The following is a 24,878-nucleotide window of genomic DNA, read 5'->3' on the forward strand; positions in this document are numbered from 1 at the left end:
ATGATTGCTTGATGGTTCGTGAACGATCTTCGGATATTGCACGTACTGTCAGGTTGTAACGTTATAAAGCCATATGTGATATATGTGATATGTATGAATGATTGCTTGATGGTTCGTGAACGATCTTCGGATATTGCACGTACTGTCAGGTTGTAACGTTATAAATATGGCAAGTATGATATGTATGTTTATGTGTATGAACGTAATAAAGTTAATAAAAGAAGGAAATGACGGTTGTATAGTTGTATGGTTACGAAAAGGGTACCGAGCCCTAATAATACTCGAGGTATGATGTATGGTTGTATGGTAACGAAGAGGGAATCGAACCCTACTAATATTCGAAAACAAGGGACCAGACCCTAATAATATCTGTGATGTTAGGGACCAGACCCTAATAATATCTGTGATGTTAGGGACCAGACCCTCATAATATCTGTGATGTTAGGGACCAGACCCTCATAATATCTGTGATGTTAGGGACCAGACCCTTATAATATCTGTGATGTTAGGGACCAGACCCTTATAATATCTGTGATGTTAGGGACCAGACCCTTATAATATCTGTGAGGTTATAGGGCGAAAGGCTCTTTAAAACGTATGATTATGAATGAAAAGAAAGTATGTAAGTAAGAAAGAAAGTATGTAAGTAAGAATGAAGGTATGAGTACTTATGTGTGTATAAAAGAAAGTTATGAGGTTAAGTACGTATGTATGTAATAAGGTATTGTATGGTATTGTATGATTAACTAGAACTCACTCAGCGTAGCTGACTTTTAGTATGCACGCAGATGAGTAGGATGAGACAGCTGGCTTGAGTGGAGGACACATGGCAGAAGACTAAAGCCTGGCATCTGAAGATCTGATATGTTTTATAAGTTATGTTTTGATTTTGAAAGACAAGAGGAATGTTTTAAGACGTGATTATGAATTGATATGTAATGTTTTATGAAAGTTTTATATTCCGCGTAAAGTTTTTAATTAACTCTGATATTTAGAACTGCGTTTATGAGTAAATCCAACACGAAAGTAGGGTTACCGGTGACGGGGCCTTACAGAAAACCAGATAAGATCCACCTCCTAAGTCACTTCATAATATAAGCTTCTTAAGGTGACCAACTCAACCAGTCAACCATGGTCGGCTTTTACATAAACTAACAATTCACCAGCTGAATATACTAACCATGCCCTCAACCTAAATGAAAACGCCTAACCTGACCAACTCACGGTCCGCTTTACATCTCCCTTTTTTTTACTAAGTTGACAAACTTAGTAACCTGATCAACAATGTCTAAGTAAAAATAATAAATACCATCATCATATTTATACGCAAGACACAACTGAGCTTTTCACACTTTTAAAGAAACATGCCAAGTGGTCAAACACCTGAAAATCAGCAAAATAATTTTTTGCGCATGACGCTCGTGCACTATTCGAGATCATCTCGCAAAAAACTCGAATTGAGCTGAACTTAAACAAGCGCAAGCCTAAGCTTGTTTGATGAACGATCCTGAGCTTCACTTATCGAGCTTAAGCCGGCTAGCGAACCTAAACAAACTTATTATTTTTTACAATTGTTATATAATAAATTTGAAAACATAATTAATGCTATATATAAAATAATGATTAAAGAAAACAAATATATATATATATATATATAGGGGAGATTTCAAATGAGAATGTATATTTAAAATACATATACAAATAACTGAAAATGTATATAAACTAAATAATAAAGGAGCCAAATACTAGTCGAACTCGAACTTGAAAAACTACTCATGGGCCGAGCTCGAGCTCTCCTAAGTCAAACGAGCCAAGTTGAGCTCGGCTCGGCTCATTTACACCTCTACATAAAACGTCCTAACGAACCTAATATAAAGAAAAACTATATAGATCATCATCAAGATAACAAATATTTTGTAATCGTGGCTAACCGTTCATAAGTAGTTAGAAACTTTGGGCAAATCTAGTTAATATTTAAAATCTAAATAACAGCATAAAAGTAAAAAAGTGGCATATGTAATGCAGAATGAGTTTATCCTATGATATCCACAACTTATAGATGGCATGTACCTGACTGAAATCTGTAGCCTTCAAAGATAACATGTACATTTCTTTGAGTTTCTTCACATCTGCAGTGTGCTGGGAAGGAGTGACAGATTTGTTTGTAGCTGCAGGAAGAGCAACCGATAGCATACTCTTTAATGTAGTTTGCAGCCGGCCCCAAAACCGATCGTGCACCATGCTATCGTCTTTCTGTAATGTGATTTTATCTGCTGGCACGTGGCGTCCTTCAAGAAAACTATTCAGAGCAGATTCAAGCATCTACAATTAACAAAATAACTATCAGAACTCAGAAGTGAAAGACTGAGCCACATGAAACTCATCAAAAGCATTCTAATAAACTACTATTGGCACTTTAAACCCAGGTCAGTTAGCAACTTGTGTAGCAAGGTAACAGGCCAAAGAAATTAAAAAAAAAAAAGGAACGCTTTGAAAAATCGCTCAGAGTATATTTTACCACCGCGAGGCGGTCAAGGCGAAATTTCAGATACATGATCCATCAGGTATTCGTATAATACTTAATACATTAATTCTAGATATCTAATAAAAGTCTGCCAGGGCTCCGTCCCTTTTTCCCAGTTCTGGATAACATTCTCTAATTGTTAATACTTAAGCACCCAAAAATAGAATAAAATAATAATAATAATAATAACAATAATAAAAAATCAAAGAATGATAATTTTTTATGTACAACCAAACAAGATCCAAGTACAACAAAGGAAATTTAGAAAAACCATATAATAAAATAATGCAAAAGTAAATCAGAAATTAAAAAAAGTTCATATTTATATATTATGATATTAAAAAAAACACTATTCTTTTTCTCTTCCTTTTTTTATATCAGTCTCCAACTCTCTCAAGTCTCAACCATAAAAAATCACAGCCTCAATGGTATTGCACACAATCTCCTAAATTGTTTAAACAAGCATTTGTCATTATTACTGTAAAGATATTGCCTAGTAAACATAACTGACTCATTAACTATTTATTATTAATAACAGACAATGTTATGTTGTTTCGACACGTAGTATTCTGACTCTTACCCAAATCACCCGACCCGCTCATCTTACCACCTTAATCAAAGGGTTTCCATTGAACCACAAAATAATAATAATAATAATAATATGTTAAAACAGAAGTGTGTACATACCGCATACGCATCAGATGACTTCGACAATCTACAAGACAAATCCGCCCTCTCAATCAAAATGGTTAAATACATAGTAGAATGTGTTTTAGGCCCATAAAACTGCAAAGACTTGAGCCAATTCCTTTCAGCCATTGATGAAAACTGTTTAACTTTCTGAAATATATTATTTTCACCTTTCAAATTACTTTTCTTTATATCCATGAATATATGATTTTCACCTTTCAAATCATTTTTCTTTATCTCCAATAACCTCACACCACAATCCCTCTGGTAACAAGCAAGCTGAAAGTAAGCATATGCAGCCTCTTGTTTCCTCAAATCCCCTAACAACTCATACATACACAATGCCTCACTAATTGCATCACTGGCTGAAATCTCACATTTCCCAAATTCAATTTTAGATTTATATACTTTAGCAGTTGTATTCTCTTTAGCAAGAAGCATACCAAGCCTTAAATACGTATGAGCAAATTGTGTATGCACATCATTGCTAAGATCACTTATTACATCACCAGCATCCACTTGCTTTTTCGCAGCTCTATAGAATTTAAGTGCTTCACAATATTGAGACTTAGCAGCATCGAGCTTTTGGTTAAACGTGGTTTGGAAAACCGGATGGTTTCTGAATGGTTCCATTTGCAAGACAAGCTCCTCGGCTGCTGAGCGTCTTCCATGGCCTAAATTTAAGTTTATTAATATAATATTATTATGATCGGAAACCGTTTTGAATGAAATTATAGCTTCAGAAAACGCTTCTTCGGCCTTGCTAATGTCTTTTCTTTCAAGTCTCCTTCGGCCCAACTCATTGCATACCCATCCTTTCTTCTTAACGAGAGAATGCAACTCAGAGGTAGTAGTTAGATTATTATCATCTAAACATTTTATGGCTTCTTTGTAACAAATTAGAGCACTAGCTAGGTTATGATCGGTGTCGGGATGCTCGTAACCGTCAATGAATCGAAAAATCCCACCGTTTGAATCAGATTCGGTATCTTTACAAGAATTTACCACTTTGTTTTCATTTATAATATTTTGAGATGTTTTTGAAACGGGTTTTTCAGTCGGCTTTTTGGAGCGAGGAAAACGCGTGTTTCGGGTGGTGCTACTACTTGCACTGCTACCGCTACTGGCACGGTCGCTCTGGCAGCTGCAGTTGACCAATGAGCAAGAAGAGCAGGTCGGGTTGACTTTCCCGAGTTTCTTCTTAAGCCTTTGAAGCTCTTTCTCAACCTGACGCGACATTTTTAACTCACGAGCAGGTGCTTTCGCGTTTGGATTCTCTAAATGGAATTCAACATACACATCTCCAACTAGGGTCCATGCTTTAGCCCAGAATAGATAATGAGAAAGTATCGATTTTGTATCGTTGATATCTATTTGAAATGAAGACCAACTTGAATGGCTCATTGAAGAGATGAATCTAGAATCTTCTAGATGTTGTGGCATGGATCCATATACCAAACATGCTAAACGAACAACTTTTAACGCTTGGTGTGACTGACCATCAACTATGTAGGCTTCTCCAAGGGCTAGGTAAGATTCTCCAAGTAAAAGCACGAGTTTCCATAGCTTATCATCTAATTTTGAAGTTGGAAGCCACTTTCTAATGTCACAAACTTCAATGCAATCAGTGTCACCACATGCACAAACCGAGAGTTCAATTGGTAGCCCGGTTGCATGATTGTCAGGCTCACCGAGACAGCTTTCAGAGCCTTGTAGCTGTCGTCTCCACCTTAGAGACTTGATAGCTTGTGACACGTGGTGTATTGCAGCTAATTTGGAAGAGATGAGGTCAGCATTAGCTTCCACTACTGAGTTACACATTGGCTGCACTATAGCATCCGCTGACTCAGCTTCATTTGACACCAAAAGTTTTCTGGATTCTCGAGTGGGTGTATCTGTATTGTCCTCGTTAGGGCTGAAACTTTCACGGATTGTTAAACTAGAGATTCCGTTTAAGCATTCGTCTGGTTCGTCTTCAGCATCGACCATAATATTTTCAGAGCCGAGAGGGAGCACTTCAGATGTAAAATCTAGGTCTTCATCATAATCTAAAAGTAGCCTTGCAAATTGTTCGTGAGCAAATGCGCGTACAACCTATTGGTCATACACAATGCATTAATATATAAACTAATAAATACCTTTAACCACCTCAAAAGGTTAAAGCAATAAATACCAGTTGATCTGGCTGATCAAGGAAATCAAGACATTTCTTTAAAAACCTTGCACACCTTGCCCTGTTGTGAGGAGACTGCAGAATAAAACATGTATTAGAGTTTAACTCTTTCTGTAAATACTCAATGATTTTGGTTATGACTTATGTTTTTATCCCAAATGGCTCGTAAGTCACCCAAAGTGCAATTATAATGCATACAACTTCTTGAATCATTTTTTACTCAAAGAATCAAAAAGAATAGTTCACCTGATAGTAACCAAGATTCTTTGGTGTTCCACTGAAGTCACTAACATTTTTTTCTAACCACAAAAACCACTCATGTTTCAATAATATTCAACTGTTGTAAAAAAAGTTTATAAATGTTAGAAAATTTATTATGTTACCTAAATGAAACATATATGAAACATGGTAACTATTTAATAATTAATTTTTCTAGTTTAACCTGAAGTAGGAGATAACGTGAAGAACAAAAAATCATTAAATAACAATAAACAATTAAGTTTCATAATTGTTCCAATCAAGTGAACATGAAAATAATCACTAAAAATTAACCATGCTTTATATATATATTCCCTTTTAAGTCAATTTTAGATAAATTTAACATTCATAAAAATATTTCATAGCAATGGAACAATAGTGAAACTTGAGAGTGGCTTTTATAAAGTATGAGCAACATCATAGGAACAATACTGAAACTAGGTTATTATTTTATAATTTTATCCGAAGACTTTAAATAATATAGTTTCTCTATTATATTTAACCTCAAAATAAGGACAAGAAAAGGTTTGTGCCCATATCCAACCTAAGCCCATGTCGACTCGTTACCCAACACGCCAGACCCACTCAATCGACCACCTCTTAACTACAATGTCCCTCTGCGTGCGTGCGTGTGTGTGTGTGTGTGAGAGAGAGAGAGAGAGAGAGAGAGAGAGAGGGGAATATAAACCCCACCACTGAAAGTGAAAGCCTGTGAGCAACACGATAGAGTAGGGTTCCAAGCGAAAGTAAAGAATCACTTCTCCCTCTACCAATCAAAGAAGGTATAAAAGTAGTCTCATCATCACAGCTGCTAGTGGCATGACTCTTTGGGATAACAGAAAGATCAAACAGTTGAATATTATCCTCGCCGGCATTTTTATAAAGCTGTACACACCCAAAAAACAATCAGTACATTACTAAACAAAACAACCATAATAAAAACCTAGAAAAAAAAGTACCCAATAAGCTCCTGGGTCTTGCTTGCAATTTTCTTGAAGAAACCGTAGAACAGAATGCCCGTTTTGCCTGACAATATGAGGATGAAAAGCAGGTGTGCCATCTTCTGATACACCTTTAGATACAAATATATCATCTGTTTTCAGCAGCTCGTATCCCTGAACAACACCGTTTTCATGGTAACAGATGGCTAGTTCAGGTACACTTGCCATCACATTATCCAACCATGCATCGAGCCAAGTTAATGGACCAACCTGCCAGAGAATAAATAGAACTACGTAAGCAGGTGAGCAAAAAGAAAATAACCAGCGGCAAGTGGGTGTGTGGCAGGTAGTGTAACGGGCTTGGTCATTTTTCAGTAAATGGCCTGTCAACACAGCCCACACAGGTTTGGGTAGACCCATTAACACGTTTTGTTCTTTTCTAAAAAACAATTGCCGAGTCTTATTAATATATGCTATTTATGATTACAAAAACAATTGTTATTGTAAAAAGGAGTGGAATTAAATTAATTGAATACTGTGTTACAACTTACAACGTAGGAGAACCTCAATATAGAGGAAAGAAACTAGAAACCCTAGACAAACCTACGAGTCCATGGCTTAGGGCTGATCAAAAAGCTAGCAGCTCACTCAAAAAGAAGCTCATTTGTAAACAAGCCAAGCCTGAGCCAGAGTTGGTTTGGCTCGTGGCTCGCTATATATATATAATACATACAATGTAATAAATTCTCTAGTTTATAAATTGTATTATGTGTGTGTTTAAAAATTTACTTTTCTTGTCTTTTATATATCAATATGTGTAAATATAAAAATTAATTAATGAGCCAAGAGCTGACACTTTTCAGCTAGTTAAAGTAACATAGACGAGCCAAGCTGAGATTTGAGTTCAAACTCGGGCCCGAGCACAACCTCGCTCAGCTCATGGACAGCCCCTACCATGACTAAAGACAACTAAACCCTAAAAATAAACTAGTGATAATTATAATTAACAATTATTACAAAAAATCTAAATCCTTTGAATACAACAATTTGGAAGATGTATACTAAACATTAAAAATAGCCTTCAACCAATTTGACTATGTTCCCTTCTAGTTAAACTTTTAATCCAGTCCTAATGACCCATTTATGATAAAGAAAAGAAAGCATCCAAATCAGCATGTTCATAAGTAAATGGGTCAGAACTGCCACCAGTAAGAGAATAAGCATGAAGTCATGCAAAGTTGCAAACTAACCTGTCTTGAAACATCCCATAGGTGCAAACTCACTGCAACATGCTTGTCATTACTGAATATGAGCAAATCACTCCCCAAAAACATGCGCAAATTATTAAATTTCCAAAACAAAACCCTTAAGAATCCATCTCGGTTCATTCTTCTGTACATATCCGACTCTTGCATAGAGGGTCTAGGTGTTTCTTTGACTTTTGAGACCTTTTTAACGGCATCACGGTCTTTGTTACTTTGGTTATTCTTCACTCCCAAAAAGATACTATCATGTTTTGCTTTTGATTGTGGGTATTTAAATCCGTCCCCTTCATTAATCTCATTATTTCCGGTCAGAAAAGATGCGTTGACCCGCTCCTCTGACTTGGAAGTTTGACCCGAAGGAATATCACATGCCTCCATTCTAACAGAATGCATAGCAAAATTCCAAAATAAGGATTTGTCTGCGCATTGTGACTGCTGTTTATGTCGTCTAACCAGTTTTTCACCCTCATCCACATCAGGCCTGCAGTGTACATAAAAGAGTTAATTTTATAAACAAGTAGCATGTAGAAAAATATTGCAAATACTTATACCAGTTTGATAATAATATAACCTTTAGATAAAATGGTGTGAACTGCATTAATTATATACCTTGGGATGTTTGCTAGGCCTGTAAACGAACAGGACGTTCGACTAACTGTTCGACAAGAAGTTTGTTTATTTAAATACATTAACAAACACGAACAACATAGTTTGTTCATTTAGTTAAACGAACATACATGAGCACATGCCTCGGTCGTAAAGGTTTGCTCATTTATATTCAATTATGTTCGTCCGTTTACGTTCTTTATGTACGTGTATATATTTATTTAAAATTTTTAGGTCGATTAAAACTTAGTATAGTTTTATACAAATTAAAATATCACTCATTGAAATTTAGTCTAGTTTGATTGTTCAGTTATGTTGTTCATTTACGTTTGTGAACTGTAAACGAACAGGAACACATTCATTTTCTTAACAAGCGAACAAAATACCCTGTTCGTGTTCAGTTTGTTTACAGGCTCACATGTTTCCCTTTTTAACTTCTTAATTTTACTCGTTAAAGATGCTCAAATTTTACATTTGTAAGTATGTAGATTAAAACTGACACCTCTATTAGACAGAGATAGAAGCAGAAAGTCAAAAACAAGTCAATTGCATGCAGATGGCATATACCCTGTATTTAGTATGAGAGACTGTCCAATACGATGTACTGCAATCGAAAGGCGGGCCCTGGAATATGGAATCTTGAATATTTGTTTGAGAATGTCAGTTGGAGCAATAACATCGATTTCATCTTCATGCTCTGTTAAACCAGATACAGCAAGGGCTTCTCCTTTCTTTCTAAGGTTTGATGCAATTGCCCCATTTCCATAAGGTAAATCTACCAAAATAAACAAAATAAACATTCATAAACTATTATTATCATCGTCTGACCATCTATAAAAAATCAGTGAAGTCAATGTAAAAAATTCAAAAATGTAGGCTAGGTTGGCCCAATTGACTGGAAAGCACAGTTTGTTTGGATTCTTAAGCAAACAAATGAAGCTTCGTTTATCAATATACTACAACCTGGATAACATACGATTAACCATGACCACTGATAATAACATCAGGTTACTAATTATAAAGTTGATATTATAAAGAGTTTAAGAAGATCCAGAAGCCAAAATGCTAAGCCCAATCGATAGGTGGTTCTATTAGCAACCACAAATGTTAGATAAAAGCAAGGATTCATCCAAAACAAAGTATACAATACATTTTCGGATATCTGAAGGTGAAACGGTAGTTGAAATAGTGGCTATTTTCAGCAACCATTTGTATAGATGGACAAATAAAGCCTTATATTCGAATAATTTATGAAGCTTAACATGCGCACATTGCTTCTTTGCATCCTTATATAATAATAATTCAGAACTTAGTAGAAATCATTGATTACATGCATTTTGATAAACCTAATTCAAACTACGGCCACATTAACCCTTCCCCGATGAATATATAAATGGAAGAACTATTACTATGCTGCCAAGTCATGCAACTAATGACACAACTTCTATAAGTTCAATTCATGAAACAAAAGGTTTAAATTCACTAACGAGATTCAATCCTCTTTGAACTTGTAAAAATGGGAGTCTTTCCCTAATTGTGCCATCACTCTCACTTGTGCAAGATTTGTTAAAAACTGAAATATTGTTACACTTATTCTCATGTTAGTTGTCATCCAGTGAGGTCCTACTAAGTATCAATGTTAGTTGATTCCGTATTACTGTTCAGTTCGGTTTTTACCAGCCAGTAAAAACAGTTTTCATATTTAACTTTGGGTTAAAGTTTAGTAGAAAAGATAAAACAAGTTGCAAGCCAAGTGGACTGAAAATTCAGGTTGCTTGCTTAAGTAAAACTGCAGAAGACAACACGTGGGTAGGATAAGGTGTAAGACCAACTTGTGTGTCAAGTAGTTTTGTGTTTCCCACTCTATAAATAGAGGGGTTTGTTTCTTTGATTATGTACTACCACTACCACTACTACAAATCAGTTTTTATAAGAAATACAACTACAAAAGTTAGTAGAAATCTGGTCCATATTTTATGTTTTGTTTTTCTAGTTCAAGATCCAATTGTGACCAACAATTGGTATCAGAGCCTTGCTCATTGATCTAACCAGCTGTTAAACTGGTCCAGAAAAACACTACAGCCACCGCCAATCACATAGGTCGAAGATGTCGGCCTGTTTACCAGCCATAACCCCTGTTCCAGCCCAGAAACTGATAAAAAACGAATCTGACCAGCAGTCCGTATGGCTGATTCAAGCAGTAGCAGTAGTACCACCGCAGATCGAAACTCAGTTTCAGCAGCTGTTACAATCAGAGAAGTTGGGGGAACAACATCGTACCAATGTCCGTTACTAAGTACAATGAACTATACCTCTTGGGCTATCAAGATGGAGTCGTTCATGGATGTCCAAGGAATATGGGATGCCATAGAACCACCTGAAGGAGATGACGTGGATGTCAAAGTCAGGAAGAAAGCAAGGGCTTTCATTCCAGGCGCTGCCGGAAGACATCTTGTTGCAAGTTGCATGTCACAAGGAGGCTAAGGACGTGTGGAACGTCCCTAAAGTTCGGTATCTTGGTGCTGAAAGGGTACAACAAGCTCGGATTTTGAATTATTGAGCATGAAGGAGGCTGATAGCATTGATGATTATGCTAGCAAGATTGGTGGGATAGTGTCCAAGTTCCAAACACTTGGAACGTCGATTGAAGAAAAGGTGCTAGTAAAGAAGTTGTTGACTTCCGCACCAACCAGATTTCTTCCTATTGTTGCTACAATAGAACAGTATTCTGACCTGAATACTATGCCGTTTGAAGAGATCGTCGGACGTCTCAAAGCATACGAAGAACGTATCAAACCCGTTGGAGCAGCCAAAGACTCTTCAGGTCAGTTATTACTAACCAGATCTGAGTGGCAAGAGAAGCACAGATCTAAGACGAAACAAGTCAGCAGAGGTCGAGGATCAGCTCCGATCACTCACCGTGGTCGTGGTCGAGGTCGCGGCAGATTTGGCAGCCACGGACGAGGAGGTAGACATCCCTCAAATAATAATCAAAGGCCAGAACAGGCTGATCAAAATGGCATAAGATGTTACAATTGTGACAGACTTGGTCACTTTGTAGCCGATTATCGGGCTCCGAGAAAAACCGAAGGCGAAGCTAATTTGGCAAGGGAGGATGATGATGCTACTTTACTAATGGTTAAGTCTGCACAAGATTTGGTAATGTTGAATGAAGAAAAGGTGTTTCCTAGTGAATATGCCAAAGACAGTACCGAGAAAGGCGTTTGGTACTTAGATAATGGTGCAAGCAACCACATGACGGTGAACGGATTTACTTTAGTGAACTCGATGAAAAAACGATAGGGCGTGTAAAGTTTGGAGATGGTTCGGCAGTTGAAATCAGAGGCAAAGGGTCGATTCTTCTTCATTGTAAAAATGGTGATCAAAGACTCATTACCAATGTTTATCACATTCCAGATTTATGTAATAACATATCAAGTCTCGGGCAATTTGATGAGGTTGGATGCAAGACAAATATTGAGAACGGTTATCTCTCACTCTATGATCGATCGGGTGCAGCGCTAATGAAGGTCAAGAGGTCTCCAAACCGGCTCTATAAAGTGTGTCTTCATGTTGTTTTACCAACCTGTTTATTTTCTAAAATGAACGAGACAGCTTGGATTTGGCATGCTCGTCTCGGGCATTTAAACTTTGATGTCATGAGAATGATGACACAAGAAAAGTTGGTGATTGGGGTTCCAAGAATAAACCACAAGTCACAACTTTGTAAAAGTTGCCTGGTCGGGAAGCAACGAAGGCTTCCATTTCTGTCCCATGCTTTGTATCAAGCAAAACAACCTCTTGAACTAATACATGCTGATCTTTACGGTCCTATTACACCTTGCACACCATCTGGCAACAAGTATTTTCTGTTGCTTGTTGATGATTTTAGCAGATTCATGTGGGTATACATGATAAAGTCGAAAGATCAAGCTTTGGAAGCATTTGCTAAGTTCAAGAAATCTGTTGAAGTTGAAACGGGTTATAAAATCAAGGCCTTAAGAACGGATCGTGGAAGAGAGTTTATGTCTACAAGCTTCGAACAATTGTGTAGGGAAGATGGTATAAATCGGTGCTTAACCGCACCATATACACAGCAGCAAAACGGTGTAGTTGAACGAAGAAATCAAAATGATACTTGGAATGACAAGATCGATGATGAAGGCATTAAAGCTACCACAATGGTTGTGGGGAGAAGGCGTACGACATTCGGTTTACATCTTGAACCGAACACCCACAAAAGCTTTGGGAAAGAAGACCCCGTATGAAGTGTTAAAAGGACGAAAGCCGAATTCGGGACACTTGAAAGTCTTCGGTTGTACCGCCCATGTTAAAGTACCCATGGTTCAGTTAACAAAATTGGCAGACATAAGTGAATCTATGGTGTATCTCGGGAGTGAACCGGGAAGTAAAGCTTATAGACTTTACAATCCGAGAACCAAACAGGTGTGTGTAAGTAGGGATGTTCGCTTAGGAAAGCAAGCCATGGAATTGGGTCAAAGAACTCGATGCAAATGAAGAAGATTGGGTCGAGTTTACCGTTGAAGATGAAGCCCACCGGGTTTGGTTCGGCCCAGATTTCACCCAATCAAAGCGAGATAGCTGTTGTCCAAAATGAACACAACGGGCCTGGTTCGACTACTGTGACCAGCAGCCCAACAGCAGAACGTGATAGGCCCCTGCAGAACAGTCAACGGGCTGATTCAGGCAGTTCGGACAGCCCGGATAGCCCATTTAATGACCAAAACAGTCCGAACAGCTATGTACAGCCAAGTTCATCAGATGTGAGCCCAATTTTTAGTTCATATTATGATGACACGCCTGCTCAGGGTTTCCGACAGCTGAACAACGTTTACTCCAGAACCCAATCATTGCAGCAAATCCCGTTTAACCCACCTCGATTTGAAGACCCAGACCTGCTGTTACTTAATGAAGAACCGGGTTCATTTAGTGAGGCCAAAGATAGCAAGGAGTGGAGAATTGCTATGCAAGAAGAATTAAATTCGATCGAGAAGAATGGCACTTGGAAATTGGTTCAACCACCCAAAGGTGTTAAACCAATTGGTCTAAAGTGGGTCTACAAAGCCAAACGAGACGCCAAAGGTGACATAACTCGTTACAAAGCTAGACTTGTAACGAAGGGCTATGTTCAAAAGCACGGTATCGATTATGATGAAGTATTTGCTCCGGTTACCCGAATGGAAACAGTTCGGTTACTTCTTTCTCTAGCTGCACGAGATGGGTGGGAAGTTCACCATCTTGATGTCAAAACCGCATTCCTGAATGGAGAATTGAAAGAAGATGTCTATGTATCTCAACCTGAAGGATTTGAGAAACCGGGAAAGGAGCACCTTGTGTATAAGCTATCCAAAGCCTTATATGGCTCGAAACAAGCTCCGAGAGCTTGGAATTTGAAGCTGGATGCAACACTAAAACTGTTTGGTTTTACTCGTTGTCCAAGAGAACATGCCGTGTACAAGAGAATCGCCAAGGCTGGTCCGTTAATTGTGGGAGTTTATGTGGATGATTTAATCATCACAGGACCTTGTAAAGATGAGATGAATGCATCCAAAAAAAAGATGCAAGACAGCTTTGAAATGAGTGATTTGGGATTGTTAACTTACTACTTGGGAGTAGAAGTTAAACAAGACAAGACGGGTATTACTTTGAAGCAAGCAGGTTATGCCACGAGTTTTATGGGAATGCAATCCTACAAAATGTCCTATGGACCCAAGTCTAAAAGTCGGCAAAGATGAGGATCAAGAGTGTGTTAATGCCACTGAATATCGAAGAATAGTTGGCTGTCTTCGATATTTAACACACACACGACCAGATATTAGTTATGCGGTTGGTATAGCTAGTCGTTTTATGGAGTCCCCAAGGACATCACATTCACAAGCTGTAAACATGTGATGAGGTATGTGAAAGGCATGATTGACTTCAGGATTCGTTACAAGAAAAATGGAGATGCAAAGTTAGTAGGCTACAGTGACAGCTCTCATGCGACTGATCGTATGGATGGTAAGAGCACAACAGGAATGGTGTTCTATTACGGGGGTGGTCCGATAGCATGGTGTAGTCAGAAGCAAAATACAGTTGCTTTGTCATCTTGTGAAGCTGAATTTATAGCTGCAACAGCTACAGCTTGTCAAGCAATCTGGTTGAAAGGTCTATTAGAGGAGATAACTGAGAAAAGTGTGGAAGCTATAACACTACGTGTGGATAACAAGTCTGCAATCTTGTTAATGAAAAATCCAGTATTTCACGGACGAAGCAAACATATTGATACTAAGTATCACTTCATCCGAGAATGTGTGGAAAAGAATTTGGTGAAGATAGAGCACGTGAGTGGAGATGAACAGAAAGCCGATATTTTGACTAAAGCCTTACCAAGAGTCAAGTTTATCGAGATGAGGGAAATGCTAGGAGTTGAAGACCTAACAGCTTTGAAGAACGGAATCAAGGGGGTGAATGTTAGTTGATTCCGTGTTACTGTTCGGTTCAGTTTTTACCAGCCAGTAAAAACAGTTTTCATATTTAACTTTGGGTTAAAGTTTAGTAGAAAAGATAAAACAAGTTGCAAGCCAAGTGGACTGAAAATTCAGGTTGCTTGCTTAAGTAAAACTGCAGAAGACAACAAGTGGGTAGGATAAGGTGTAAGACCAACTTGTGTGTCAAGTAGGTGTCAAGTAGTTTTGTGTTTCCCACTCTATAAATAGAGGGGTTTGTTTCTTTGATTATGTACTACCACTACCACTACTACAAATCAGTTTTTATAAGAAATACAACTACAAAAGTTAGTAGAAATCTGGTCCATATTTTCTGTTTTGTTTTTCTAGTTCAAGATCCAATTGTGACCAACAATCAACTTATTTTCTCCCCACCAGTATTCACTTATCTTTACTTCCTTTCATCTTTGAAATCATCATATTCGCAATTCCCACAAGGTTTTCATCACCTCCTATTATTTGCATACTCTGTTTTCCTTTCATAAAACAAAGAAAGGTTCCACTACCAATTTTAATTATTCAGGACAATGCTGGTCACATCAAGTATAAGGTTGTTACCATAATAATTTCATTCCAATTCTGAATACTCTTTTCATCAACCAAGAAAGGCCCCATTACAAATTTTCAAGCATATTATCCAAACTCAATTAGCTAAATATAAAAACTGTTAGAAACGCACACGCACGAAACAGAACACACATGAAAAACAAATAAACAAACATGGGAATTTAACGTAGTTAGGTCTAAACTGACCTACGTCCACAAGTGGAAACTAGATATTCCATACTGAGTGATCATCATTACAGGATCATAGCAATAATTTTGTAAGCAAACAAGAAATCTCGAACGGGCTGGGCTTAGGCCGGCTTCCCTGCACCCGTCTCCTCTCCTGTGATTTCAACTAAGAGCCGGCCTAACCTAGCAATAACCTCTTGAATTTTAACAAACTCTATATAAATATAAATAGACCTAATATTCCTAAAACAAATGCATCCATTTCCCCAGGTGAGTATCATGTACAGTCCACAATATGTTATCGATTAAAACTAGTAATGCATTCAATTGGCTATAAATAAACCTAATATCTCTAAAACAAAGTTTCCGGTATCCTGTAAAGGTTCAAGCACATATAATATTATAAAAAGCCTACCTCCACCAGTCCTGGTATGAGCAGCAACCATCGGAAGAACTCTATCCGGTATATTCGGCCGAAACGGCAGCGTTTTCAGATTCGTCTCAGTCGGAATCACTCTATACCTCGGTGCTCCTTCCCTATAACAGTTGGCAATAGTTATGCGCGAAAATTAAGGCTACAAGTTATATATTTACTATATTTGTTAATAATAATTCTTTCTTACGTTGAAGCTGAGGAAACGAGAGCAGAACCGAAGGCAGTGAACGGTTTATCAGTAACCGGAATGGAGCCACACAGGAAGCCTACTGGAGGCTTTGTTTTGACGATTTCGAGTTCGCCGACGCATTGAAGCTCCGGCGATCCTTCTCGCGACGGAATCGGTGGAGATGACGGTGGTTTCTCCATGTTTGCTGGAAGATGATTGACTGATTGATTGATTGATTGATTGATTGATTGCTGTAGGTTTACGATTAGTATCTGTGGTGCTAATTACTGATTATGAGAGGAACAGTCTAGAGTCATTGAGAAGGAATGGTGGTAACTGAAAATTGTTAATTAAAAGTTAAAACCCTTAATTAATTATATATACCCCAATGTCTTGTATTATTCACATGCTCTAGATGATTATTTTGTATGAATTTAACAATTCCCAAAATGTCTCGTTAACCGAGAGTTATTTCATTTTTGTTTATATAAATAAGAGTTTTTAAAAATTTCTTACACAAACGCGTCTTTGACGACGTCTTAAGCCTCAACGCGTATTTTATGACCTGCTTGGCCATCAAATACGTCTTTCACGACCTGTTAGCTTCCAATGCACGTTTTTCACAACCTGTTAACCTATAGCACATCTTTCATGATCTATTAACCTCTAACGCGTCTTTCATGGCATGTTTGGTTTATTAATTGTTTTTAATATTACATTATCATAATTAATTTTATCCATATTTGGTTTTTCTTTTATAAGTTGTAATATATATAATTTCGAATACGTGAGACATATTTATCTTTTCTACATGTTGTCATAAATTTTACTCAAAACATAGAGTCAAACTGATATCGAAATGTTCAATAAATGTTTAATAAAATTTGATCATGCTTGTTTTAAGTCAAGTTTATGCCAACACGTCTCAACGGTATATTTGGAATTTTATAAAACTTTATGCATTACAAGTTATTAAAAAACCAAATACGAGTAAAATTAATTATAATAATGTAATATTAAAAAAACAATTAATATGCCAAACATGTCATAAAAGACGTGTAACGTCTGACTTTTAGAAATAATAAATAAAGTATATTTAAATAAAGTTTGTTATTTAATCGTCGTATAATAATAAGTTATAAATTAAAATGAGAGATGGTAGGCTTAAATGGATATGGACTTAAAAAAATAAAAACATGGACTTAGTGAATTAATGGGCCTAAGGTCCATGGGATAAGGGTATAAGTACCCCTTAAACCTTTCCTAAAACCCTAGATCTCATAATTCCCTACCTTTCCATTATTACCACACACACACTCCATACTTTGAAACCCGAGAACGAGATCCAAGTCGTTTTAGTGATTTTCGCATTCAAACAACAAGAAGAATCAAGATCTAGCTCATGTCAAGATTAAGCTCTAAAACGAATTTCGCTAGAGGTACGTTTGTAGTGTAAAGGTGGTTCATTTGGTGTCGGTTCTCCATGAAAATTGGTAGAACCATAGATCGGGGCCTAAAGGTTAATAAAAATATAAACTTGACATAAAAAATGTGAACTTTGAGGGTCGGATTCGTTTAACTCGTTAGTTAAGTTCGGCTCGTTCATGACTTGTAGATCTAACGCGAGTTTGGCTCTTTGCAAGCCTATAATATAATATTTGAAGCTTGAATCTAACCAAGTTTATATTTTAGTTGTTGATATTAATAGAAATAAATTAATAAAAGTATTAATAATAATACTAATAATAATAATAATTCTCGTAAACAAAGAAGAAAGAAGAAGGAAAAAGAAAGGAAAAGAGAAAGAAAGGAAAAAAAGGGAAAATGAAAGGAAAAGGAGCTCATGATGAACAGCCAATGTGTGTATAAAAGGTTGGGAAGGTAAACATTAAACGCACACACATGCTGGCTGGGTGGATAAGGCATGAGCATGGGAACCGGAGGTCACGGGATTGAATCCGGGTTCGCGCGAATTAACTTTTTTAAGCGAAAAAGTTCATGCGAAGCGTTAAAGCTCATGCGAAGCGAAAAAAAAAGTTCATGCGATGTGAACTGGTGAAGCGAAAAAAAAAAGTTCATGCGATGTGAACTGTGTCATTCCTAGTTAATCCAAGATAATCCAACAATATGAACCAAACCAACTAACCTCGATATATTTTTAAGATAAATAATCCGTTAAAACAAAGAAATATATAATATTTAATTGAAAGAAAGGTATATATATATATATATATATATATTGTATATACACACATAATAATATATTAATGAAAAGGAACACATTATTATAAAGGGGATATATATATATATATATATATATATATATATATATATAATATGGAGAATGTGAACAGGAAATAAAGATCGTCGTTAAACGAAGTAATCCCGTTTGATTCGTTAGCCCAAACAAACGAGCCTAGCCTATCAAGTACGCTAGATTAATAAATACAAATCTAATTAATTATGTTAGTACGTGGTTAATTAATGAATATATGTGTTAAACAGTTAGCCGCGCACAACTCAGGAATGACATTACTATAAACGGTGAACGTAACAGGATCTAAGTGAGTTCTAGCCCCTTTTATGTGTTATATTTTTGGGGCAGTGTGCATACTACGATGTGTTTAGATTTATACACTTAACTTAAATGGTAAGTGTATATTAGATACATGTTTGTGTATGAATGTGAACGTTATGGATTGATTAATTAGTATGCACGTAATGTTATATTAGTTATGATTGAGGAATTAGAAGGAAATGAAATGAAGTTAGAATGGTATGGTATGCTAGAGGACACCGGACTCTAATAATAACCGAGGTATGTAGGGCACTGGACCCTTATAATATCCAAGGTAAGTAGGGACTGGACTCTGAGGAGATCCAAGGTATGAAGGACACCAGATCCTTATAATTTCGAGGTATGTAGGGCACTGGACCCTTATAATATCCAAGGTAAGTGAGGACCGGATCTTTATAGTATCCGAGGTATGTTGTTAGAATGAAAGTATGAATGTATGTATGTATGTACGTATGTTTGATTGAATGATAGACGAATGAGTAAGTATCAATACGTATCTTCGAACGGTATTGGTAAGTAAGTGGATGTAATGTACGTTAATTAACTAGAACTCACTCAGCGTAGTTGACTTTTAGTATGCACACAGACAAGTAGAATGAGACAAGTTGCTTGATGAGGACACGTGGCAATAAGAGGAAGACTGGCATCACTATGAAGAAGACACCGTGTCGTTTAATGTTTTATGGATTTATGTTATGATGTTTAAGATAAGATGGTTATGTTATGAATGAATGACTTTTAAATTCCGCGAAAAGTTTTAATTAACTCTGATTTTACGAATTATGTGAATGAGTAAATATAACCAGCAGGAAAGTAGGGTACCCGGGTCGGGGACCTTACAAGACACGTCAAAAACTTGTTTGTATGGGACATTTCTGGAAATTTTTAAAGTGTCAAAATAATGATTTTGTAATAACTCAAATCCAACAGATAAAATTTTATTTTACTATGAATGTAAAGAATTTTATGAATGCAATTTTTGTTAAATAAAACATTTAGTTTTAATTATGATACATGATATGATTAAATAAACATAAACTCTTCCAAATTCAAATAACGAGACACACGATTTAAACAAAATCCATGTGGAGAGAGATCTGGCTAACTTCATGTGACATTGTAATAATAAGTGAGATGTCGTGATTTTTTATACGGTTTTATATTGATCTTCGCTTCTCGAAGAAGCGATCAACTAGTTTAGATTAATAGCCGACATATATAAGATTAAACATGCTACAAAAGTTGCAAAATGTGTGTTACAAAATCCCATGAAGATATAAGAATGCATGGAGCGTAGTTATCAAAAGCGCAAAAGGTGCTCGCCTAGGGCTCAGGCGAGGCCTAGCACAGCTAAACTGTCTAGCCATCATCAAGGCGCTTAGGCAAGCCTCCGGCAAGCTTATGGAGGGATTCCAACGACATTGCAGTGAGTTGCAAAAGAGAAGGTAGAACAAGGAGACGGGAATACTGAAGGAGAATAAAACAAATGTCATCTTTATCATTGATTTTGTCTCGATTTTCTTACAATCCGGTGGATAAAGGATTTAGTTCAATGTCAAGTACTCGAGTATATTCAGACATCAACTTTGTAGATGTTTTGAATTTTTAGCTTTTTCAGACTTCATTGCTACTGCTTTTGAGTATAAAGGAACCAAGACTCGAAACAAGAAACGGTCTATAATAAGTCAACATGCATAAAAACGCCCTGATCATGCTGTAAATCTTGATTTAGAGGGGAAAATTACAGACTAGACTAATAATAATTTAAGTATTTCTCAAGTACAAAAGATTTGTAAAACAAACCGCAAAAGCACAACACGAGTTCCTAAACGAAACTTCATAGAAAGTATACAACATATCAGGGGAGAGTAGATGCTGGATAATCTTGATAGCCTGTGATACCCAAGATCCGAATTCGAGTGTTTGGCTGCATGGTTTAGAGTATAAACAATAAAATACAAATTAGACTTCACTTCCATTATGCAGAAAGAGTAGCATTTTCATTTTGAGTTATGAGGTGAAAACATTGATTTTCTTTTATGATTTTCATTAGGATGGATTTACAAATTATGTTCTTATTAGTAAAAATAACACTGAATCATCAAGATTTTGGATATATCATATGAATTTGAATTTTAAAGCAACTATTTATACCCAAAATTCAAAACATGCATCCTTTTTTCTACATAGGAGTGTAGGACAATGGAAATTGAGATTCTAAAAGGGAGACGCGTGAGAAAGTTACTCTATTGTCTATTGAATGTGCCCCGTACATATAACACACACACACACACACATACATATACACACATTATATAGGGGAGAGGCTCAATACAAAAAACTAAAGTATTGTAAGAATAAACCTAAAGCGTGCGATTCTTTTATTAAAAGTTCATATTTTTAAAAACTATTTACTTCTTACATACAAATGTTTAGGTTATGTAAACAAAAAACAACTAAATTAACTTGTTCATATGTTTTTTTAACTTTAAACGTTTACCTACACATGTGCGGGCAATATAACCTACAAATTATTGTGTAGGTTCTATCAATAAATGAAATTTATTCATATATTGTTTTAACTTTATGGGAGAAATGAATAAACATCGCATTTCAACCATTTTGTTATGTTTTAAAAAATATCAAGATTGAAAAAATGAACGATTCAACTTGTTCTTTATGTTCATGCGAAAAACTGAGTTCCGCCTGGAACCCTCCCCCCCCCCCCCTACACACACATATATATTGGATTCAAATAGAAACATGGAGTACCTGTCTGTGACCAATATTCCTTCTGTAATTCTTCTTCTTCTTGTACTTGAAAACAACTACCTTCGAGTCCAGCCCCTACACAGTGCAAGATAAAAGCAGTCATCAGAATCAGACCTGTGAACATTAAAGGTTACATAATGAGCGGGTCAAGAAAAGGCCCAAACTGGTTATTTCTGGTATGAATTAAAAAGGGTGGATCCAAAACACTATTTTGTGACTTTATGAACTTCCAAATCTTATTTACAAAACTAACTTGATCTTTTCAATAAAATGATTTAGGATGTCATAAAAGCTAAAGATACACCTTGAGAGACTATTTTGACCCGTTCAAGTTTCCTTTTTTAACCCCTTTGACCCGTTAGAGAAAAATGCAACATAATTTGAAGAAAAATGAAGCACCTGTTCTTCCACTACTGCATGTACAGCTGCATTAGGCACCACTGGCTTCCCAATATATGTGCTGGTTTTTGTGCCAACTAGTAGCACTTTGTTCAGAATAATCTACATATACCAAACATGTGTCGAAAGTTAGAAGACAAGAAAACATGAAGTCAAATGCTGATCAATTTTAGTGTGATAAATTACATAAAAAGATAAATATATCATATGCTAGTGACCTTTATTTAAATTATATAGCACTAAACTACACATATGAGGAGCTCTAATTTGTCAAGCACATAATACCATTAAATCTTATAATTAACGCCTTATTAAAACACTGCAAGTAATCACAAACAATTCATAAGAACTAATACTTAATTGCTTACTTTATCATTAACATTGGCCCCCTTGAGCCTTTGAGTATACAAATATCGCCCAGGAAAAACAATATACTGTCTGCCACCAACCTGAACAGTAATAAAAAACAAAACAGCAATCAATCAATCATTCATCAGAATTAGATAATCACATGATAAGATAACTTTACATCTATCAAAATCGATCCAATTGTCGGCTTGGTTTTATAATGCACGCATCAAGAGCAAAAGATACACGCATTACACGATACGGAACAAAATCACACCGCGCAATGCAATCCCATGATGTGTGCATCACATGGTGTGCTCTGATGCAATCTTATGCAGCTGGAAAATATTTGAACAATTGAACCGTTGGTTGCAACGGATATGAGTTTTTCAAATCCAATTGAACAAATCTGACCGTCAATAGAGCAACGCTTCTAGTATTTGGACAAACTAGGCCATTAACTGAACAAACGGGACCAAAAATAATGAGAATATACAGTTTTTACTGTTTAAAAGTTAACAAGTTCAAACATTTCTATAAATAGCTATTAGTACTTTTTAGTAACAAACGCCTCACATACGTTTGCGCATAACAATCGTCACACCCTTTTGAAACCAAGATTGTCAGGTGTTAATCATTAGAGATAATATATTACCTAGGGTTTTATAGTAATTACCTCTGATTATACAATAATCAAGAGATATGATTTCATTAGAGATAATATATTACTGGTTCTTATTATTATTCTATATTAATTTGCAATAACAATGGCCATCAAAATCAGTTCAAATGCACGTATAATGAAACTCAGCTCAGCTCACCATAACAACAGCGAATACATCTTCTCCTTTGGCTTCAGCTGTGGCTAGGGTTTGCTCGGCAGGTTGCACCTGCTCAAACTCAACGGCTTCGGCTTCGGCTTCGGCTTCGGCTCCGGCTTCTGATTCAGCCGATGGAGCTTCAGTTAACGAAAGCTTAGGAACAATCGTGGATGATGATAACGGTCTGAATCGGAAGGAAGAAGTTGAAATTGCAGGTAAATGAGAGGACAAATTGAAGGTGATTGGTGATGCTGTAAGAGCAGATTTGTTGGGAGTGAATATGGAAGTGATAGAGGATGAGGCGCACGATAAGCTCATCGCCATTGTTAAAGCTCTGCTGTGCTCTCACTATCCGTTTGCTGCACCTGTTATTGTTATCCATCTTATCCAGCTCCTATGGGTTATTAGTATATGGAAAGTAGTTACATTTTGGTCCTTTTAAGTTTTGGTTTATCACTTTTAAGTTTTAACCTAGAAAGTCAACACTGGTTACATTTTGGTGCTGCATATCGGAAACACCTGAGTCTGGGATCGTATAAAAGTTTTCCAAAATCTGAACCTGAACCTGAACCTGAACCTGTTTTTAGGGCTGTAAGCGAACCGAACATCCGTGGAAAGTTCATTTATGTTCGTACATTTAATAAACAAACTAGCAGGGCCGTCTTTGAAAATACCAAAAAATCCAAGGCCTGGAGCTTAGATGGAACGGGGCCTAAAAAAGGTTTTCTCCTCCCAATTTTTTCAGCAACATGTATTAGAAATGATGATAAACCTATATAAATGTTATGATGTAAATAGGCTTAATTTTGTTTAAAAATAGCAATAAAAAATTAAACTACTCGTAAGAAAAGTTCAAAATTAAAACATGGTATTAGAGTAATAATCAAATAAACAAAAGCTTATGAATTATGATGTAAAAAGGGCTTAGGGAGTGTTTGGGATTGCTTATTTTCACCAACTTATAACTTGTTAACTTTTTGAAAAAGAATAAAGTGTTTGAGATTGCTTTTGATGTGAGAAGGAAAAGTTAATAAGTTACACTTTTGCAACTTATTAACTTAATGAAAAGTTATAAGGAGGTAAAATAAGGAATCCCAAACACACACTTAATACTGCTTAAAAATAGTAAAAATAAGCTGCTCATAAAACAAGTTTAAAAGGATAAACAACAACAATAATAATAATAACAATAATAAGACAACCATTTGAATATAGTGACTAAAACAAGGCTGCACCACCTGCTTTCTCTTTTTACAAGTTAGCTTTTTAGGTTTTTACTAGATTAGATGTCCACAATTACTTTTTAAGTATTTTATCCATCTTTTTCGTACATCTTTCTCTTAGCAACACACAATCTTCTATTCTCCATTACGGAGCACTGTGTAAGGTCAACGGAAACTCCATTTTCCTTTTTATCTCTACTCTTTTCTTCTCCATCTTCACTTTAACCGTCGTAGTTCAGACGGTCAAGTTAAAAAATATAATATTTAAAAAAAGCTTGGGCCCATGGAGGGAGTGGGCCGGGGGCCGTCGCCCTCCTCTCCCTCCCCTCCGGCGGGCCCTGTGAACTAGGCATGAACAAACATTTTCGTTTGGTAACGTCCATCCGATTAAGTCCAATAAGGGTCCGTTTAATAAATGAACTGGACATGTT

At 36.4% G+C, this 24,878-nt stretch overlaps 3 protein-coding genes across 4 annotated transcripts in view; 1 reads left to right on the plus strand and 2 right to left on the minus strand.

The window, feature by feature from the left end:
• Window positions 1-1,799: 1,799 nt before the first annotated feature.
• LOC143542549 (uncharacterized) lies at window positions 1,800-16,520 on the minus strand. Of its 2 annotated transcripts, XR_013136918.1 has the most exons (10): window positions 16,325-16,520; window positions 16,117-16,238; window positions 9,025-9,232; window positions 7,837-8,332; window positions 6,605-6,856; window positions 6,339-6,530; window positions 5,388-5,462; window positions 3,385-5,308; window positions 3,212-3,310; window positions 2,207-2,322 (listed from the first exon to the last, which is right to left on the minus strand). XR_013136918.1 is itself a non-coding variant. In XM_077035112.1 (9 exons), the coding sequence occupies exons 1-9, from the start codon at window positions 16,504-16,506 to the stop codon at window positions 2,038-2,040; spliced, it is 3,909 nt and encodes a 1,302-aa protein (XP_076891227.1). In that variant the 5' UTR covers window positions 16,507-16,520; the 3' UTR covers window positions 1,800-2,037. The 2 variants fall into 2 exon arrangements, 1 of the variants encoding a protein (XP_076891227.1); XM_077035112.1 differs by having other exon boundaries at window positions 1,800-2,322; window positions 3,212-5,308.
• LOC143542550 (putative methyltransferase PMT24) overlaps window positions 7,800-24,878 on the plus strand; it is a 266,804-nt gene continuing 249,725 nt past the window's right edge. The window contains exon 1 of the mRNA XM_077035114.1: window positions 7,800-7,823. The gene's annotated coding sequence lies outside the window, so the exon portion shown is untranslated. The remainder of the gene's footprint in view (window positions 7,824-24,878) is intronic.
• Window positions 20,612-23,590, minus strand: LOC143542551 (large ribosomal subunit protein bL21c-like). Its single transcript, XM_077035115.1, has 5 exons — window positions 23,225-23,590; window positions 22,424-22,504; window positions 22,056-22,157; window positions 21,657-21,731; window positions 20,612-20,811 (listed from the first exon to the last, which is right to left on the minus strand). Exons 1-5 carry the CDS (start codon window positions 23,546-23,548, stop codon window positions 20,743-20,745), a joined length of 651 nt encoding a protein of 216 aa, XP_076891230.1. The 5' UTR covers window positions 23,549-23,590; the 3' UTR covers window positions 20,612-20,742.

The sequence above is a fragment of the Bidens hawaiensis genome, unplaced genomic scaffold (genome assembly GCF_021521415.1).
Source record: "Bidens hawaiensis isolate Kalapana, Puna unplaced genomic scaffold, B.hawaiensis_p1.1 tig00012897_1, whole genome shotgun sequence".
NCBI classification, from domain to species: domain Eukaryota; kingdom Viridiplantae; phylum Streptophyta; class Magnoliopsida; order Asterales; family Asteraceae; genus Bidens; species Bidens hawaiensis.

Bases quoted from the DNA above. Each gene is read 5' to 3' on its own strand.
- LOC143542551 (XM_077035115.1), bottom strand. From the start codon at position 23,548: ATGGCGATGAGCTTATCGTGCGCCTCATCCTCTATCACTTCCATATTC. The intron at 22,505-23,224 runs GTGAGCTGAGCT...ATTACTGTTCAG, and splicing joins ATGTATTCGCTGTTGTTATG to GTTGGTGGCAGACAGTATAT. The intron at 22,158-22,423 runs GTAAGCAATTAA...TGGTATATGTAG, and splicing joins GGGCCAATGTTAATGATAAA to ATTATTCTGAACAAAGTGCT.
- LOC143542549 (XM_077035112.1), bottom strand. From the start codon at position 16,506: ATGGAGAAACCACCGTCATCTCCACCGATTCCGTCGCGAGAAGGATCG. The intron at 6,857-7,836 runs GTTAGTTTGCAA...ATTCTCTGGCAG, and splicing joins TATGGGATGTTTCAAGACAG to GTTGGTCCATTAACTTGGCT. The intron at 5,463-6,338 runs GTGGGGTTTATA...TTTATTCTGCAG, and splicing joins ACAGGCTTTCACTTTCAGTG to TCTCCTCACAACAGGGCAAG.